At 37.9% G+C, this 21256-nt stretch overlaps 1 protein-coding gene across 1 annotated transcript in view; it reads right to left on the bottom strand.

The window, feature by feature from the left end:
- ssp3 (SCAPER domain-containing protein short spindle 3) overlaps window positions 1-21256 on the bottom strand; it is a 408421-nt gene that overhangs the window by 51552 nt on the left and 335613 nt on the right. Inside the window, exons 19-20 of the mRNA XM_090377943.1 lie at window positions 4928-5058; window positions 1261-1326 (exon numbers count right to left, since the gene is read on the bottom strand). Of these exons, the coding sequence (XP_090234069.1) occupies window positions 1261-1326; window positions 4928-5058 (197 nt within the window). The remainder of the gene's footprint in view (window positions 1-1260; window positions 1327-4927; window positions 5059-21256) is intronic.

Here is a 21256-nt window from a genome sequence, read left to right as displayed (position 1 = left end):
TGTTACTCTTGTTGTTCAGATGGGAAAGGCAGCAGACTTAAGTGAGTTTGACAAAAGTTTGACAAAGGCCAAATTATAATGGCCAGACAACTGGGTCAGAACATATCCGAAATGGCACAGCTGATGGGATGCTGACGGTCAGCCGTGGTTAGTACCTACCGAAAGTGGTCTGAGGAGGGGAAACCCACGAACTGCCGGCGAGGTGTTGAATGACCATGGCCCATCGATGCTCAAGATGAGTGAAAGCTCTCCTGGATTACGTGGCAACAGAAGGGCGACTGTGGTGCAACTTGCTGGTAATTGGATTGCTGGTGATAGGAGTAATGTGTCACAACACACAGTACATCGAACCCTGCTGAAAATGGGGCTATGTAGCCACAGGCCGCTCCGAGTGCCCATGCTAACCACAGTTCACTGGCGACAGCACCTACAATGGGCATGCAAGCATCGAAACTGGACCTTGAGTGATTGGAAGGTCATGTGGTCTCATGAATCGCATTTCATGTTGCACCATGGGATGAAAACAAGTCGGTGGTGGTGGTGTCATGCTTTGGGCGATGTTCTGCTGGGATACCCTGGGTCCAGTCATGCATGTGCCGGGCACTCTGATGTCATACTACCTACCTAAACATCATTGCTGACCAGGCACACCCTTTCATGACAACGGTCTTCCCCTCTGGCAGTGCAGTCTTTCAGCAGTCTTCTGGCAGTGCAGTCTTTCACCATGCCACACCGCCGGAATTGTTCGAGACTGGTTCACGGAATATGAGGAAGACTTCCCAAGTATTGATTGCCCTGGCCTCCAAATTCTCTAGACATCAATCCCATCGAGCATCTGTGGTTTGTGTTGGAACAGCAACTCCGATCTGCAGGGTCTCAATCACAGTCCTTACAGGAGTTAAAGGATCTGTTGGTTACATGTTGGTACCAGATATCACAAGACACATTTAGAAATCTTGTAGCATCCATGCCTCGCCGGGTACAAGCTGTTTTGGCTGAACATGGAGGAAGAACATTATATTAGGTAGGTGATCATAATGTTTTGGCTCATTGGTGTACGCTTCTGTTTGCAGTAGTGTTTTGTGTGTGGAGGAATCCTTCTGTAATTAAAAATAATTTCAAACCTGTATTATGCAGTTAAGTGTACAACCAAGTTTTCATTCAAATTATTAAACTGTTTATTTTCTACAATGAAATATGTCATACGTAATATAATGCTCAATAAAGATGTTCTTTAAATGTAAAACATAGTTAACTTACTTATTTTTGTATGTAGATTCTATCGTCTCTGTTTTCTTCTCTAATACAGTAACATATTCAGTACCCCTAAGTAAGGAAGAATAAATACAAATTAATCTAAAGCAATTATTATGTATACACATTTGCAAACTTTCAGCAATTTCCAAGGGTCTCTTTTTGATAAGCAAATTATGTTTGATTAATCTAGAATATTAACAAAACTACAGGTATTTCTTTCCTTCCTCACTTCATTTATTTTTTATTCTGTAAATAGCTTGAAGCAATTTACAGAATAAAAATATTGCTAGCAGATAGGTTCAAAATGAAAACAAGTTAGTTATTCATGTAAAAGTTGTCCACACTAAGAAAAGCAACATTTTCACTAATAATGAAGCATATATTTTCATTTATCTATTATAATTATATCTTGCCAAAAGAACACTGTAAGAAGTCCGATAAGATATAACCCATGAAAATATACTGAGCTTTCTTTTTGGTAAGAGGTGAGAATCTACTCACCTCTTACCCGAAAAGCTGGCAGAATGTAGATTTAGAATTAACACATTGGAAATGTCTAGAATGCACTAGACATTTCGGGTATATTAATTCTAAATATAAATTCTCTCAGTATACAATGTAAGAAATCTCCCAGTATTTTATATCTGTGATATAGGAGTTTTTATTTTATTTTTTTAAAATATTTCTTTTGATGTGACAAATTAAACATTGTAGTTTGAAACTGTTTTCTTGTAATAACGCTAGCTTATACTAAAGAAAAAACCCATAATATATGAATTTTAAAAATGGTAAACTTTCGTTCTTTACTCTTCCCAAGAGCAGCCCAGCAATTTCTGAGTATAGACTAAACATACTAGTTAAGATTATTTTTTTTTAAAGCTGATTGACAGAGTAGAATGATCAGTAATGTGTCTTTTACTGACCCAATGAGGAAATGATGTGTGTGTAAATGTTAGCAGGCAAATAAAATAATGAACAAAATACTATCTAAGAGTGTTTAATGCCTTTAATATAATTAAAGTGACATGAGCAGCTAGTGAACTTGGAAAGGATAGATCTTTGGGTTGTCAGAAGCTGGATGGTCAATACAGCAAACTGCTGTTTGTGTGGGTCATGATGCACGAATGGTTAGATGCTGTTGGCAACAATGAGGACATGAAGGGTACTGAGACATCACCACATCTCTGGTGGCATCAGAAGTATACCAGAATAGAAAGACTGACAGATTTGCTGACTTCAAGAAAGGACAGAAGCACTGGCCTTATAATAAAAGTTATTTTGAATTTTCTCATTAAAGTATAAATATTCAATATAATTCAAAATACTATGTCGAAGCTAAATTACATAATTAACAATAGAAAATAAAAATGTTATATATTTGATGTTTTATTCATTTTACAGTCAGATTGCCAGTTATATTTTCAAATTACTGTAACCTTTATGCTCAATGAGCCAACCTGTCATCATCCGTCACAGTTTTCTTCGCATTTCTTCTGTCTATGACTGTCTTAATACAAAGGGTTTGTATTTTTTTGGCCTGTGTATGTATGAGCTATATATTAAAACAAGAGCTATTTGTTAAATATGTATAACTGTACTTACCTGCTAAAGCGAGACTATCCATGTTTTTGGATTTTAGTTGCTGTTTAATACTTGTAATCCTTGCAAAAAAGATGACATTACTCTCTTTTAGTACTCTAACTTACTCAGTGAACTTCTTAACTTAGCACAGACTGCTTTTGCAAATTACAACTACATAAGGTGGTCAGAGTGTAGGGGTTACAGTAAGTAACTAGTTTATCTTATTAAATGATAAACCAAATGATATGACCAAATTATTAAATGATATGGCCAAAAATGAATATATATATGTATAGTGGGGATTAGAGCTGTAAAAATGTATGTTTGATTACAATTGTGAAACTTTTCTACATATTAATTTCTTTTACCTTGTTTGTGTGGGGAATTAAATTATTCTTTATGCATGGAAATTAAGTCATTATTTATGGAACAGATTCAAACACAGAAACTGCTTCAGAAACTTTACTCTCATTTTCAATACTGCTTTTCTAAGCCAAAAGACAATTTTATCATTTACCTCCATGTTCAAATTGAAAAATTCTAATATCCTGCAAATCAGTGTATGTATTTTTTGTTTTGGTGATTTTTTATTTTGGTGTATAACTATGTGTAATCTCTTCTTTTCAAGCAATTTCTGCAGTTAAAATTTTCCATAAACAGCAACATATTTATGTATACAAAAAAATAACAAAAAATTTTAATAAAAATAAAGAATGTTTCCTTTTTTGCATGGATTACAAGCAAATCACACAGCAAATATTATCCCAAAATATGGATACTCTCTATTTAGCAAGCATGTGCAATTATATGAAATAAACAATAGAGTACTTTTAACATATGGTTCATATACATCAGGCTATATGATGAGTAACAGTGGAAAAATTAAACTTAGCAATATGTTATTTAAATGCAAGAAATTGATTGAATTTCTCCAAGGTACAGTTGTTATCTGTCTTATATTGATTATAAATTAACACATTCATTTAGTCAATAGAGAAATAGGGATCAAATTTCCAAATATAGACTCAATATGAGAAATACAGACCAAACTAATGTGTTAATTTGGTCTATCCACAAACATATACCACAATGAATCTAAAAGCCAGCAAACATTTTAAATGAGAATTGTGCAAATTCAGTAAAGTGTGAATAAGAGTATCTGATAAAAAAATTTTTTTAAATTTCTCTTTAATACTGATATTCTGACCTTGTACAGATTTTTTGAACCTGTTTAAATCAAGAACAGAGATATTTTTGATCCTTGAACTTTGAATTAACAAGATTTTATTGAATGTTTTCTCTTTTGAATTTCTCATTTTATTTCAGTTTAAGTTGGGAAAATTACTATTAGGGCAAAATGGTTCAGGTAACAATCGTGTGTTAAATGTACATTTGTACAATTTCTTATATCTCCATTAATCTGTTTGAAATATGCAAAATTTTAAGAGATTAGTATAAACCAGGGGTGGGCAACAGACGGCCTGCGGGCCACATCCGGCCCACGACGATGTTGAATCCGGCCCCCTCCGTAAATGCATAAATATAGAAAATCCATACCTGACTACACTCGCCGTAAACGTTCGGCTTAATTCGGTTCAGTCGAGAATCGAGGCCAGTACAACAGTAACCAAGTGATTCTACGCAGCGTCAAAGAGTTATTTCCTAATTATTATTGTAGCATCCATCGAACGAAGTTCCTTTGGGTTTGACTTCTTATTGAAAAAAATAATATTGGTGCGAGATATTTTATGTTTTATGCCTTTTCTAATTATTACAATTTTTAATTTAATATAATTTATAGCCCATAAAATGAGCCAATTAAAAAAAAAAGAAAAATTGATGCGGAATGCCGCATTTTCAATGATAATTGGACATTCAGATATTTTTTTTAAAAATACATTAATAATTTGGTAATTCAAGTAATATAACATTTTTTAGGTTCTGATTTTTTTTATTAAATCGTTCAATCTATTCTGGCCCGCATCATGATGCGAAAATTTCATTCGGCCCGCATCATGATACGAAAATTTCATTCGGCCCGCTGACGAAAAAAGTTGCCCACCCCTGGTATAAACTAATGATTATGTACCTGTTTGTCATTCTCTGCCTCAACTTTTTGCATCGTTTCTTCAGAGCTTTCTGTCTCTCCTTATCAAGTGCAATACCAGGATCTAATTTATCAGCCGGTGCATCTACAATGTGTTTTAGATTGTATGATTCCTGAAATTAAAAAACACCATTTTAACAATGAAGTTACAACTGCTAATTAACATTTTTGTTACATTGGTTCTACCTACTATCTGATGGAGTTAACTTCCCATATATTATTTTCAGTAGTTATAATTTGAATTTTATCATGGGAGGGTGGGAAAATATTTCACCCTCCCATGATAAAATGAGTTTGTTTGTTATTTGGTTTTTAGGAGCATTAGCAACTAAGGCCATATTGCTCCGGAATATGAGGTGGTCATTTCCTGACCTTTCCGCATCCTCCGTATTTGGTGGCGACTGGCTCGAACCCCAGTCTAATCAAGAAGCATGTGATATGCACTGCTGCTCCTTCCCACCTGGCTACGGAGGCGCTGATAAAATAGGAGGTTAAATAATACTCATATAGTGCCTCTGTAGCATACAAAATTTTTTATTTTATTTTTTTATTCAAAACATTCAGTTCAGTATCCATAATTCAGTTAACATTATCCATTTACTATGTTATGTCGAACATAACAGTAGATACTGGTAATAAATAACAGTGATTTTTTTTTTTTTATGTAAACTCCAAACATGAGACGTACTAGAACCTATAGTAATTTAGTACCGTGCTCGGGTTGGAGGTTGGGAAGACGAAAGAAGATATTTGTTGACATTGGACTTGAACTTCTGTAGACTGTAATTTTCAGGAAATACGTATGTAGGAAAGTTGTTCTAGAAAATGACAGTTGAATGAATAAACGAGGAAGATGAAAAGTTCGTTCTGTGAGTTTGAAGTTGGACAGTAAATGGATGTTGGCTAGTGGATGCACATGTTCGGTCTGTTTTGAAAGAGAGAGCAGTTAGAAAAGCCATGGAAGTATCTATAGAAAAGGCATGCAGCAGAAACAGTATGTCTATGAGACAGAGAGTGGAGAGACTCTGTTAGAGATTAATCATTAATTAACCTAACTGCCCTCTTCTGAGGGAGAGAGGTTTTGGGGGCACCACCCCAGATGTGGGAACAATATTCCATGGTAGGGCGGATTTGTGATTTGTACAGAGTGAACAGCTGTTTGGAAGAAAAGTAACGCTGAGAGAGAAAGAGAAAACCAAGTTTTTTAGATGCAGAGGAAGCAATATTTGTAATGTGCTTGTGCCAAGAGAGATTGAAAATCAGGGTAATCCCCAAAAGAGATATATCTTTTTTTTTTTTTTTTTTTTTTTTTTTTTAATGAGAACCCCAAACACGAGAGGTATTATAACCTATAGTACTTAGTACCGTGCTTGGGTTGGAGGTTGAGAAGACGAAAGAAGATATTTGTTGATATTGGACTTGAACTTCTGTAGATTGTAATTTTCAGGAAATACGTATGAAGGAAGGTTGTTCCAGAAAACGGCAGTTGAATGAATAAATGAGGAAGATGAAAAGTTGGTTCTGTGGGTTTGAAGTTGGACAGTAAATGGATGTTGGCTGGTGGCGGCACGTGTTCAGACTGTTTTGAAAGAGAGAGCGGGAATTATAGAAGCCAATTCAGAAGAACAGTGCCCATGGAAGTATCGGTAGAAGAGGCATGCAGCAGAAACAGTGCGTCTATGAGAAAGCGAGTGGAGAGACTCTGTTAGAGATGAATCATTAATTAACCTAACTGCCCTCTTCTGAATGGAATCAAGAAGCCTGAGAGAGGTTTTGGGGCACCACCCCAGATGTGGGAACAATATTCCATGGCAGGGCGGATTTGCGATTTATACAGAGTGAGCAGTTGTTTGGGAGAAAAGTAACGCCGAGAGCGAAAGAGAAAACCAAGTTTTTTAGATGCAGAGGAAGCAATATTTGTAATGTGCTTGTGCCAAGAGAGATTAGAAGTCAGGGTAATCCCCAAAAGAGATATATCATTTTGCCTAGAAATCGGAGTGTCACTAAAGATAAGCATAGGAGCAGAAGAATCCTTTTTGCGAGATATATGACAAGATTGAGTTTTAGAAGGGTTGAAATCAACTAAGTTGCTTTGCCCCACTGGAGAATTACCTGAAGATCGGCATTTAAGGAATTGGCAGCAGATTTTCGAGAACTTGAAGCTGATTGAGCTGGACAAGGTTTCTCAAAATGGAAAGTTGAATGCAATGTGCTATCATCGGCAAAACTGTGGATAGGATTTCCAGTCAATGGAAGAAGGTCATTGATGTACAAGAGGAAAAGAGTGGGGGAAAGAACTGAACCTTGGGGGACACCGGCATTAGTGGAGAAGTTAGAAGACAGAGAGCCATCTACCATCTCCCTCAGTGAGCGATCACAGAGAAAACTGGATAACCAATTACTAAAAACAGTTGGCAAACCATAAGATGGAAGCTTGTTTAGAAGACCTTTATGCCAAACACGATCAAAAGCCTTTGAGATGTCAAGAGCAACTACTTGTGTTTCACCGAACCTTTCCATTGAATTAGTCCATAAATGGGTAACATAAGCCAGAATATCACCAGTGGATCGACACTGACGGAATCCATACTGGCGATCGTTGATCAGACGGAAGGTTTCTAGGTAGTTTAAGAGTTGGCGGTTAATTGATTTCTCCATTACTTTAGAAAGAGTAGAAGTAATTGCAATGGAACGATAATTGGATGGGAGGGATTTGTCACCCTTTTTAGGAACTGGCTGGATATGAGCAAATTTCCAAGCAGAAGGAAAAACACCTTTGGAATAAGAAAGTGAAAAAAGGCGGCAAAGGATAGGAGTAAGTTCAGGAGCACAGGTTTTGAGAACAAGTGGAGAAATACCATCAGGACCTGGAGCTTTCTTAGCATCAAGATTCATCAAAATCCTTCTGATATCCTTTTGACGGAAGACCACAGGAGGCATTGAATGGAGCGTGTTAGGAATGGTGGGAGGTGTTTTACCAAGATCATTAATACATGAGCTCAAAGAAAAATGGGATGCTAGCAGGTCAGCTTTATCCTTGGCTGAAGTGACAACAGAACCATCTGCTTTGGACAGAGGTGGGAGCAGAGATGGGCAAAAGTTGCGGCCAATAGCTTTGGCAAGAGACCAGAATGCTCGGCTACCATTAGGGCAAGAAGCAAGTTTTCTACTCTTAGCCTGTTCAAACTCTAGTTTGGACTGATTAATAACTGCTTTACAATTGTTGCGAGCTTTGGTGTAGGCAGAAAATGAAACTGAAGAATTAGAAACAAGCCAATTACGATATGCAACGTTCTTCTCTTGGACAGCCTTAGCACATTTATTGGAAAACCAAGGTTTAGATAAAGGACGAGATTTTAAAGTGGAGTGTGGGATAAAGGATTCCATTCCTGCAAGAATAATTTCGCTGACACGATCTGAGCAAACGTTGACATCAGAAGTTTTCAAACAGTAATCAGACCAAGGAAAAGAAGAAAAGAAGTCTCGCAGGTCATCCCATTTTGCATTCTTGTAATGCCAAACAATACGAGGTTGGGAATAGCCGTGAGATAATGGTTCCATTGGAGAAGAGGCAATCACCAAGTTGTGATCTGAAGTGCCTAAAGGACCTCTCACTTCAACCTTGTACTTAGAAGGGTTGTTTGTGAGAAAAAGATCAAGCGTATTGGCTGTATGATTAGGATTGTCCGGTATTCTTGTAGGTAAATGAACAATCTGTGCTAGGTCATTAGTAATTGCAAAAGCCTCAGCATCTCGACCTGCTGGGTCTGTGTGACTAGAAAATGGAAGCCAGCTGGAGTTGTGAACGTTAAAATCACCAAGGAAAATTACCTCACTGTTAGGAAAGTTGGACTGGAGAAAGTCAAGTTGCAAATAGAGGAAGTCAAAAAGCTCCAAGTGATTAGTGGAGTTGGGAGAACGGTAGAGACAACAGATGAATTTTACACAATGAGGTAGAGAGATTTTAAGCCAGAGAAGATCAAAGAGAGGAGATTCCAAATTGCCAAGTCTCTGACAGGGAATATCAGAACGGACATATGCACAAGTACCACCTTTGAGGCGAAAGGAATCATACGGCAAATAATTTGGACATCTGAGATGAGCAGTAGTTGAATCAACTGATAACTGAGATTCAGTCAGAAAAAGTACATGGGGTTTGGAAGACTGCAAGTGGAAATGGACATCGTTGAGATTAGAATTGAGACCACGTATATTTGTGAAATGAATTAGGAAGTCCTTGGGAGGTTTAGATCTTTTCGCAGATAAGCTTGCTCTATTATTTTGACAATTCATGGTGTATTCAATAGTAAGAAAAAGTGGGCGGGACATGCTGTATGAAGTAATGAAATTTTTGGATATGGCGTACATGTGGTAAGAATATACCCAGATCCTTGACATAACGTGGCCTCGACAATGCTCCCTGCATACACACTACTCGGACTCCCTCCAGTCACTATCTGACAGAGTAGAGGTAGCAAGATTATACACTAGCTGATCCGGAAGCTTCCTAGAGAGTTACCAATAGGTTCAGTCCGGTGTACTAACTAGCGGCCGGCCTGCGAACACCGTTTTAGAGCTGTACCCTCGAAATGTAAGGAATATTGGATCTCGCCACGACATTCATCATAACCTCAAAGATCATCAATCATACTGCATGATGGAAAAGATAGGGAAGGGTTGGCCGGAACTTAGCTCTAGAGACTAAATAAACATGGGTTCCACCACTTCAAGCCTCCAATAAGCAAAGTGGTGGTATTTCACCGGTTGATGAGAGTCATCTACCACCTAGTACTGCCTGGTAACATAGAGGGGCGGCGTTCCTCCATGTGGTGTGGGCGCCACACCTCGACCCCTGCTTACGTTGGTTCACACCTGGGTGGTCACCCACCATGCACTTGTGCATGAAGGTTACACCCAGGATTACTAACAGTCCCACCATCGTGACGGTGCAAGCAGAGGATTTGGCTGTCATAAACCGTCCGGACTTCACCGAAATTGGGTCCACTTTGACTTGAGTGTCACCCGAATATCAGTTCCATCAGCGTTTTAGACTCCCAGGTAGCAAGAACAGCTTGTCTGGCATATCTGAGAGAATGTCTGTGACAACCTCAAGGACCAATATCATTTTGTATGGAAATCAGAGTGTCACCAAAGATAAGCATAGGAGCAGAAGAATCCTTTTTGCGAGATATAGGAAAAGATGGAGTTTTAGAAGGATTGAATCAACTAAGTTGTCTTTGCCCAACTGGAGAATTACCTGGAGATTGGCATTTAAGGAATTGGTAGCAGATTTTCGAGAAGTTGAAGCAGATTGAGCAGGGCAAGGTTTCTCAAAATGGAAAGTGGAATGCAATGTGCTATTAGCAAAACTATGGATAGGATTTCCAGTCAATGGAAGAAGGTCATTAATATACAAGAGGAAAAGAGTGGGGAAAAGAACTGAACCTTGGGGGGTCACTGGCATTAGTGGGGAAGTTAGAAGACAGAGAGCCATCTACCATCACCCTCAGTGAGCAATCGGAGAGAAAACTGGATAACCAATTACAAAAAACAGTTGGCAAACCATAAGATGGAAGCTTGTTTAGAAGACCTTTATGCCAAACATGATCGAAAGCCTCTGAGATGTCAAGAGCAACTGCTTATGTTTCAACAAACTTTTCCACTGAATTAGTCCATAAATGGGTAACATTAACGAGAATATCACCAGTGAATCGACAATGACGGATTCCATACTGGCGATCGTTGATTCAGAGGGAAAGTTTCTAGGTAGATTAAGAGTTGGCGATTAATTGATTTCTCCATTACTTTAGAAAGAGTTGAAGTAATTGCAATCGGACGATAATTGGATGGGAGGGATTTGTCACCCTTTTTAGGAACTGGCTGAATAACAGCAAAATTCCTAGCAGAAGAAAAAACACCTTTGGAATAAGAGAGTGAAAAAAGGCGACAAAGAACAGGAGTAAGTTCAGGAGCACAGGTTTTGAGAACAAGTGGAGAAATACCATCAGGACCTGGAGCTTTCTTAGCATCCAGATTCATCAAAATCCTTCTAACATACTTTTGATGGAAGACCACAGGAGGCACGGAATGGAGCGTGGTGGGAGGTGTTTTACCAAGATCATTAATACACAAGTTGGGAGAAAAATGGGATGCTAGCAGGTCAGCTTTATCCTTGGCTGAAGTGACAACAGAACCATCTGGTTTGGACAGAGGTGGGAGCAGAGATGGGCAAAAGTTGTGACCAATAGCTTTAGCAAAGAGACCAGAATGCTTGGCTATCATTAGGGAAAGAAGCAAGTTTTCTACTCTTAGCCTGTTCAAACTCTAGTTTGGACTGATTAATACCTGCTTTACAATTGTTGCAAGTTTGGTGTAGGCGGAAAATAAAACTGAAGAATTAGAAACAAGCCAATTACGATATGCAACGTTCTTCTCTTGAACAGCCTTAGCACATTTATTGGAAAACAAAGGTTTAGATAAAGGATGAGATTTTAAAGTGGAGTGTGGAATATAGGATTCCATTCCTGCAAGAATAATTTCACTGACACGATCTGAGCAAATGTTGACATCAGAAGTTTTAAAACAGTAATCCGACCAAGGAAAAGAAGAAAAGAAATCTCACAGGTCATCCCATTTTGCATTCTTGTAATGCCAAACAATACGAGGTTGGGAATAGCCATGAGATAAAGGCTCCACTGGAGAAGAGACAATCACAAGTTGTGATCTGAGGTGCCTAAAGGACCTCTCACTTCAACCGTGTACTTAGAAGAGTTGTTTGTGAGAAAAAATCAATCGTGGGGGTCAATTACTAATGACCTTGCACAATCTGTGCAAGGTCATTAGTAATTGCAAAAGCCTCAGCATTTCGACCTGCTCGGTCGGTGTGACTAGAAAACGGAAGCCAGCTGGAGTTGTGAACATTACAATCACCAAGGAAAATTACCTCACTGTTAGGAAAGTTGGACTGGAGAAAGTCAAGTTGCAAAAAGAGCAATTCAAAGGGCTCCAAGTGATTAGTGGAGTTGGGAAAACGGTAGAAACAACAGCTGAATTTGACACAATGAGGTAGGGAGATTTTAAGCCAGAGAAGATCGAAAAGAGGAGATTCCAAATTACCAAGTCTCTGACAGGGAATATCGGAAAGGACATATGCACAAGTACCACCTTTGAGGCGAAAGGAATCATACAGCGAATAATTTGGGCAACTGAGATGAGCAGTAGTTGAATCAACTGATAACTGAGATTCTGCCAGAAAGAGTACATGGGGTTTGGCAGATTGCAAGTGGAAATGGACATCGTTGAGATTAGAATTGAGACCACGTATATTTGTAAAATGAATTAGGAAGTGTTTGGGAGGTTTAGATCTTTTTGCAGATAAGCTTACTCTATTAGTTTGACAATTCATGGTGTATTCAATAGTAAGAAAAGTTGGTGGGACATGCTGTATGAAGTAATGAAATTTTTGGATATGGCGTACACATGGTAAGAATATACCAGATCCTTGACATAACATGGCCTCGACAATGCCACCTCCCTATACACACCACTCTGACTTCCTCCAGTCACTATCTGCCAGAGTAGAGGTAGCAAGGTTATACACTAGTTGATCCGGACACCTCCTAGAGAGTTACTAATTTTGGAGGGTACTAGGCTTTTCATTCCAACTAAGAAATAATATTCAAGGTTTAGGCCTAAATGGATGTCAGATGAACTAATGAAACGCGTGGCAGAGAAGAAAAATTTATGGTATGCATATAAAGTCTGGTGTACTAACTAGCGGCCGGCTTGTGAACACCGTTTTAGAGCTGTACCCTCGAAATGTAAGGAAGATTGGATCTCGCCACGATGTTCATCATAACCTCAAAAGTATTCAATCATACTGCCTGATGGAAAAGATGGGGAAGGGAACTTAGTTCTAGAGACTAAACATGGGTTCCACTACTTCAAGCTTCCAATAAGCAAAGTAGTGGTATTGCACCGGTGATGAGAGTCATCTACCACCTAGTACTGCCTGGTAACACAGATGGGCAGCATTCCCCTATTTGGTGTGGGTGCCACACCTTGACCTCTGCTTACATTGGTTCACACCTGGGTGGTTACCCACTGGGTATAACCTCCATGCTTGTGCATGGAGGTTATACCCAAGATTACTAACAGTTCCACCATCAATGAAGGTGCAAGCAGAGGATTTGGCTGTCACAGACCGTCTGGATTTCGCCGAAATTGGGTCCATTTGACTTGAGTGCCACCTGAATATCAGTTCCGTCAGTGTTTTAGACTCCTAGGTAGCAAGTACAGCTTCTCTGGCATATCTGAGAGAATGTCTGTGGGAACCTCAAGGACCAGTGATAAATAAAAAGTAAAAATAACAAATAAATAACTAAATAACAATAAAGAAAAATCTTATTAAAATGGCTGCTATTTGGAGAATCAACTACAGAAGCAATGGTGCTGCAAACTATACGTGGTTGTGTTGGAATGGGAGTTTTATATGCTGTCAAGGTCATATTATTCCTGTTTGTATATTATACTGTATCAATTATGTTATTCTACAGTTACATTTATAAATCATCAGTTTAATTCTCTCTGGTAAAGAAATAATTCCAGTAAATTTGCATCCTCCCCAAGATGAGAGAGTTAATGGGTTGCTCTAGAAATGCCTATATTCTAGTAAAATGTGTCTAACTGTGCACACTGAATGACAGTAGATGCATTGGGGTGGGTCATCTCCAGTGAAAAGGAAGAAATGCATCAGGTGAGTAGCTATGATCTTTTAAAGCCACACAAGGTAATACTAATGTAAACATTGGTACTAATAATAGTAAGAGTAGAAGGTCTTTCAATTTCAATCCAACAATGTCGGATTGAAATTGTCTGCAATTATGCCCAGACATACAGGAGAGAGTACATGATGAGCACCTTATCAATCAATTCAGCAATAGAGAGAATGTGCAAAGTTTATGGGATAGAATTTTTCTTGGCATGGTCTGTGCTTGTTAACAGGAGAGTGTTTCTACATGGATGAGGTTCACTGAAATGGAAGAGATGCAAGAATATTTGCTGATGCTATCGAGGCAGTGTCAGTAGATTTGAAAAATTGATAGCCTGGGAGAGGAGATACACAGACTAATAGATTAAAAGCAGCACAGACAGAGGTGTAAGTGATTCTCACACTCCTTCTATTGGAACATATAACAGGCCTGAGAAGCAAGATGTTAGGGATTTCAAAGCCTGATGGGATGGATCCTCATGGAACAAGCAAATATATGTATACCAATGCTAGGAGCATAGTAAATAAATTTGATGAATTTGAAGTACTGGTCAAGTTTTCAATTGTTGTGGGGATAGTAGAGTCATGGTGTCACTCAGATATAAAGGATACTGAATTTGAATATGGAGAGTATAACAGGAAGAGTATAACTGGACATAAAACCTATGACAGTGCATCCAGTTGATATGGGTGGATAGTTCAATGGTGAGTCAGTTTGGTGCAACATAAGAACGGGGAGACCAAAAAGGAGTAGGAGTGTAATAAGAGATATATAAATTGGGTCAGTAAATCAGAATACCTTATAACGGGGAACTTTAACTTTCCAGATATTGATGGGACATTGTGGGCTGATGACTTACAAAGCTGAAACACTTTTGTAGATTTAATGGATGAAACATTTTGAGCCTGATGTAGCTGAGTGGTCAGGAGCTAGAGTGCAGTAGCCCAGAGACTTTGAGAGGACCATGGATCAAGTGTGTGTAACTGTAAATATGGTTAATGATTGTAGTCATGATTTATTTTAAGTTCTTTTGACCTGGTGGATGTGATGGGGTATAAACAAGAACATTTTCCACACCAACATGTTGAAGAGGTAACAAGAGAAAGCAATACTGTTAATTTGATTATTAGCATTATTAGCAGGGCATTTCATGCATTAAGAATCTGCATATAAACCATCCACTAGGTGACAGTGAGTGATTGCAGTGTATCAATGTGGGATTTACTTAAAGATCTAACTAATTTAAAGGGAAAAGGGAATGGTTTTGCTTTTGTAAAGGTGACTATAGTGATCTCAGACAGTTTTTAAATCAACTGATGAAGTTACCAACAGCAAATTCTAAATGTGAAGCATTCTAGATGTAAATGTAGAAGTCACTGGGCTTTTTATTCCAACTAAGAAATACTGTTCAAGGCTTAGATGCAAATGGATGTCAGGTGAACTAATGAGACTTGTGGCAGAGAAAAAAAAATGCATAGGATGCATTTAAATTATCAGATGATACAGAATCCTATGATAGATATAAACTAATCTGCAATCAAGTCACAAAGGAGTTTAGGCAAGCTAAGACCAAATTACTAGAAATCTCTGGCAAAGGATCCAAAGAAATGCATTGAAAACTTCTTTACTTATGGAAATATTAATTGAAAGGGAATGAATCACTTTGGTCCACTAGATATGAATAGTTTAGCCTTGATGATCCGGTTTATGTTCCTGAAAAAACCATTTAGGTATTGTGCATCTATGTTCATACATGAGGAATTTTTTAGGAATGAAATCAAATTCTAACAGGGAGCTAAGCTAAATGACACTCTGATAACTGAGAGGAAAATGACGAGAAACTGTTGAAGCTAAATGTAGAAAAGGCACCTGGGATGGATGAGATTTATCTAATTATATTAAAGGGGAAATGAAACAGGTAGGCAAATCTTCAGTCATGATTATGGGAGCATCTTTGGATTTGGGAAGATCCCTATGGACTGGTGATGTGTAAATATACATCTCCAGTCCATAGGGATGGAGATGTGTAAAAATATTGCCAATTCACAAAAGGGATCAAAGGGTGACATAAGTAATTACAGACCTTGTTAGCTTAACATCTGTTCCAGGGAAAATAATGGAGTCACTGGTTAAAGAAGAAATGCAAGACCGTTTAGACAGTAATGCAGTTATTCTGCAGTCACAGCATGGATTTGTTATAGGGAAATCTTTTCTGACCAATCTGATCGAGTGTTATGTTGCAGTAACATATGCACTGAATGCAAAAAATAATTTTTACATCATAGATGTAGATTTCAGAAAACATTTTGATACTGTTGCACATGAAAGACTAGTATACAAACTGGAGCAATGTGACATCAATGGCAGTTTATTTATATGGATAAAGGGATGGTTGTGTGGGAGAAGGAAGAGAGAGTGCTTCTCAATGGGAATGACTAATATTATTAATGGTCCCCAATATTATTAGTCCTCACAGGTTCAGTGCTGAGAGTTTGTTGTTGTTTTTTATATTTGTTAATGATACCAATGAAGGCACATCATGCTTAATGTCTCAGTCTGCAGAAGTTTTGAAGGTTTGCTGGGCAGTTAATGACAGTTAATCACAGTATGCTGCAATCAGATATAGAAAAATTAGGCAGATGGGCTGAGAAGTGGCAAATGAAGTTTTGAGAAACATTGAAAAATGCAAGGTACTTCATATATGAAGTACCTTGCATTTTTCAATGTTTCTCAAAAGTCACTGGTTATATAAACAAAATAACATTTTAATATAGATAGCAGTAATCCCAGATGAACGTACCAACTGTGTGGTATCACACTCAAGGTAGTAGAGAGCAAAAAAGACCTGGGATAATTGTGCAGTGAGACATGAAATTCTCTGAAAGGTGTAGATAGGCTGCTAAGACAGCTCATGGGGCTTTGTTAGTGATACACAGGAATTTTGCCAGCAGAGATAAGGAGGTAACTAGCCCACTGTATGAGGAAATAGTTAGGCCACATCTTGATTACTGCATAAGTGGATGGAGGCCTCATTTTAGGAAGGTTGTTGATTATTGGAATGGGTGAAGAGAAGAGCAACTGAGTTGGTGAGGGGAACAAATGGGTGCTCTTACCAGGCTTTAACTTCTGGAGACTAGGCAGCTGCAGAAAAATCTGAGTGATACGTTTAAGGCTTTGAATGAACTGAGTACACTCAACACTGATGGGATGTTTCTTCTTGCTTACACTATACATGAGGGATATTAATTCAAATTGAGGAAGGATGGTTATATGACAGATATGGAGAAGTTTTCCTTTAGCCAGTGGGTAGCTGATTTGTTGGAACAAACTTCCAGCTGTTGTTGTAGATGTGGGCAGTTTCAATAAATTGAAGGGATGACCATACTAACTGTTAGAGAGGATTGGACAGGTGATATGAGAAGCGTTCTTTTTTTTTTTTTTTTTTTGTTGATGCTGTATAAGCTTACTTTTTTGCATAATTTTCTACTATTAATACTAATGTTTTATGACATAAATTTCTCTAAGTACAGTACCTCTTAACTATTTCAAATTTGATACGTTTCAATGAATGACTAACAGTTTTAATTAGTATTTTAAATGATCACCAATTCAAAATGAAACTTTTGCATTTTTAATAGAATCATGGGTTAATGTTAAATAGGATTCTATAATTTATTTTATAATGCAATTCTGGTCATCATATAATGTGATGTGTTTAAATTTTCTACTGCAGTTTTATAGAGTACAAAGCTGGACAGGCGCCTCCGTAGCCAGGTGGGAAGGAGCAGCAGTGCATAGCACACGCTTCTTGATTAGACCGGGGTTCGAGCCCGTCACCACCAAATATGGAGGATGCGGAAAGGTCAGGGAATGACCACCGCATATCCCAGAGCAATATGGCCTTAGTTGCTAATGCTCCTAAAAACCAAACAACAAACAAAAAAAAACAAAAAAACAAAGCTGGACTTTCAGCTTCACCCTCTCTCTAACTATAAGGAAACCAATAAACTGTGCATCATAAGGCACACTAGATATGTCATACATATATTTTTTTTCATATACTGTAAGTCTTATAGAAAAATGAGGTCTAATGAATCTGAAAAGGTTAACAGTGGCCGCAGGAAGAGGCAAAAGTGATTCTTGCACTGCTTCTATTAGAATGAGCAGCAGCCTGGAAAGCAAGGCAATAGAGATTTCCAGGACTGCTGGGTGTCATAGTGGAACAAATAAATATATAGCTGTGTTAGGGTAACTAAGAGTAGAAACAGATGCATGTATACTTGCATGTACACCAATGCTAGGAGTATATTTAATAAACTTGATCAGCTTGAAGTGCTAGTCAAGACATCAAAGGCAGATATTGTTGAGATATCAGGGACGTGGTGTCACACAGACATAAGCAGTGCAGAATTGGAATTTGTGGAGTACAAGGTGTACAGAAAGGACAGGAAGGGAGGAGGGGTTATGTGGTTAGTTAAGAAACACAAAATCTAAGGAAGTGCATCCAATTTATGTTGGTGGACAATGCAATGTTGAGTCTGTTTGGTGTGACATAAGCACTGGGAAAGGAAAAATGATATTAGGTGTGTGTTATTGGGCTAATGAATCTGATGAGTATAATTAGCAATTGTACAGAGAAATAGTGGGTCAGTAAATCAGAATGTCTTATAATGGGAGATTTTAACTTTCCAGATATTGACTGGAACTTGTGGATTGGTCACTTGCACACTAGCAAGACTTTTGTGGATTTACTGAATGACTGTTTTCTACAGCAACATGTTCGAGAGGCAACCAGAGGGAGTAATACTCTTGATCTAATTATCAGCAGTGATTATTCATGGATTAAGAATTTGCAGATAAAGGAACCACTGGGTGACAGTGATCACAATGTACTGATGTGGGAATTATTTCAGGTTTATGTAACTACCATCAAGGCTAAAGGGAAGGGCTTTTGCTTTCGTAAAGGTGACTACAGGGGTCTCAGACAGTTTTTAAATTCTGTACAGTGGGATCAATTGATGATGATACCAATGTTGAATTCTAAATGGGAAGCCTTCAGGAACTTAATTTTGGAGGGTACTAGGCTTTTCATTCCAACTATGAAATAACATTCAAGGTTTAGGCCTAAATGGATGTCAGATGAACTAATGAGACGTGTGGCAGAGAAGAAAAATGTATGGTATGCATATAAAGTATCAGGTGACACAGTGCCTATGGCAGATATAAACTAGTCTGTAATCAAGTCACAAAGGAGGTTAGGCAGGCGAAGGCAGACTATGAGAAATCTTTGGCAAAGGATGCAAAGAAAAACAGCAAAGAGTTCTTTACTTATGTAAACTCTAGAAGGAAAGAGATGAATCAGATTGGACCACTTAACATAGATGGGTTGACTATTGATGATCATGCTCAGGTAACTGATAAACTGAATGAGTATTTTGCATCAACATTCACACACAAGGAGTTATTCAATGAGGGGAGTGCCAGATGTTTATCAAACTCTAAGAGGGAGTTAAGTGATTTTGTAATAACTGAGAGCAAAGTGGAGGAGAAATTGTTGAAGTTAAACATAAAAAAGGCACCTGGGGTGGACGGAATCTATACTCAGTTATATAAAAGGAAGTAAGCAAACCCTTAGCCATAATTATGAGTGCTTCCTTGGACTCAGGGAGGTGTGCAAATGTATCACCAATTCACAAAGGGGGTTGGCCCCAGGTGCCAAGCGAATTCGAGGTCAAGTGTTCCAAGTGCAACTATATAGAGATCTTTCTCAGCCATAAAAGTTCATTTTAAGGTATATCGTTCTCTATTAGCAGTTCATTTATACAGGCAGTTCTCGCTTTACAAGTTGTTTTTTTCAAAGTATCAAGTATTAACAAAATAGAAAATATGAAGATTAATTGCAAAAAAGAGATGTTAAACATTCATAAATACCACATTTAAAACCATGTGCGTAGCTATACAATGCAGTGTACCCAGCTTTACGATATTAATCCGTTCCAGAGACACCATCATATCATGAAAATATCGTAATGTTTGGTAAACCCGGGTTCACATTACGATATTACCAGAAAACAATGTGAACACATTGTTTTTTGGTAATTCGTTCCACAACCTCAGAAGTTTAAATCCTCATTATATATAACTCTCTAAAAGGTCATTTTTATAGTGTAAATTGTATTAGTTACCAATTCACATCACTAAAATGCACTACACTTTCATCTTTATCATATGTTCTGTTATAAGAACCAATTTTGAATGCCTTCCTGAAATTTTTCTAAAGCATATTTCTGGAGGTCATGACCATAAAACAATAAAAACAATTTTCACTTTCCGGTTTATTGGGCTTTTCTGTTACTGCAAGCAATTATAAATGGGTAGTAAACTCTATGTTATTGCATTTGTGAAAATACCGATAGCTGAAATCGTGTGGTTTTTTGCGTTATTATGGTGAAATGTGTTTCCCCTTTACTGAAATCTTCAATCATATAAAAAACAAAGAAATTTTCAGAATCTTCTCTTCATTCCTTTTTTTTAAGCTTTGTAAACTTGTTACTCCGTGCAAATCGTGCATTCCGTTAAAAAATGCTTATGCATCTATTGAAATTTATAAAGAAAAGAGAAGATTATCTTGGAAGCAAACGCCTCTTGAAGCATTTCTGAAGAAGACGACTCCTTGTGCAACAAACCAATGAGTGCCGAGCCAATAATAAGTGATCAATGAGTGTGCATTTAGTCAATGATGAAGAATAAGCATTCTTTAAAATTTGTAAGTCATAAATAATTTCTTTATTATTATAATTTGCTTAATATTACAGGCTACATTTTAATTTCTTTGGATAAATCAATCATTGTTTAAACAAAAACAAATTAGCTAACTAATTTCATTGTTGAGAATTTAACCCCTATTTTTAACATTGTCTATGGGATTTAATTCCTGCTTTACGAGTGCGCGCTAGGAACGAATTAATTCGTAAAGTCGAGAACTACCTGTAATCCATTTCTACACTTGGAAAGTGACAAGTAAGAACAGAAAGGAAATATACCTTTCTTTTTCAATGCATATATTACTTTTTTTTTTTACTAACCAACTAACTTATCTAACCACTTGGCCTCCTTGCGGCACTGCTCCTGCCTCCCTGTGGCAGGGCTGGAAACCTGGGAGGGAAAGTCAACCCCCCAGGGCAAAAGGGAGCTAACCATGGACTATTACAATTACCCAGAGCTTGAGCAGCCCAGGCACTCATCCAGTACTGTCAGCGATGCTGACCATGAAATTTCCCATGACGCAACAAAGTCTAAACGACTGCCCATCATTCCTTATATTACACTGTCTGTTAGACAAATCTATCAGCATTCTCTCACCATTTCTTATACAGAAATGTTTGGAAAATGTGGCAGGCTCTCCCAAAATGGTGAGAAGACTCAGATCTGGAGACCTATTGGTAGAAACAGTGAGTCGTGCACATTCTGAGAGACTGCTGAAACTAATGACATTTGGAGGACTACCCATTCACGTCACCCTACATGCAACATTCAATAC

The sequence above is a fragment of the Mastigoproctus giganteus genome, chromosome 7 (assembly GCF_048544385.1).
Source record: "Mastigoproctus giganteus isolate SK-2022 chromosome 7, ASM4854438v1, whole genome shotgun sequence".
Lineage (NCBI taxonomy): Eukaryota > Metazoa > Arthropoda > Arachnida > Uropygi > Thelyphonidae > Mastigoproctus > Mastigoproctus giganteus.
The sequence above is the reverse complement of the archived record's forward strand: the minus strand, read 5'-3'. Positions and strand labels throughout refer to the sequence as shown.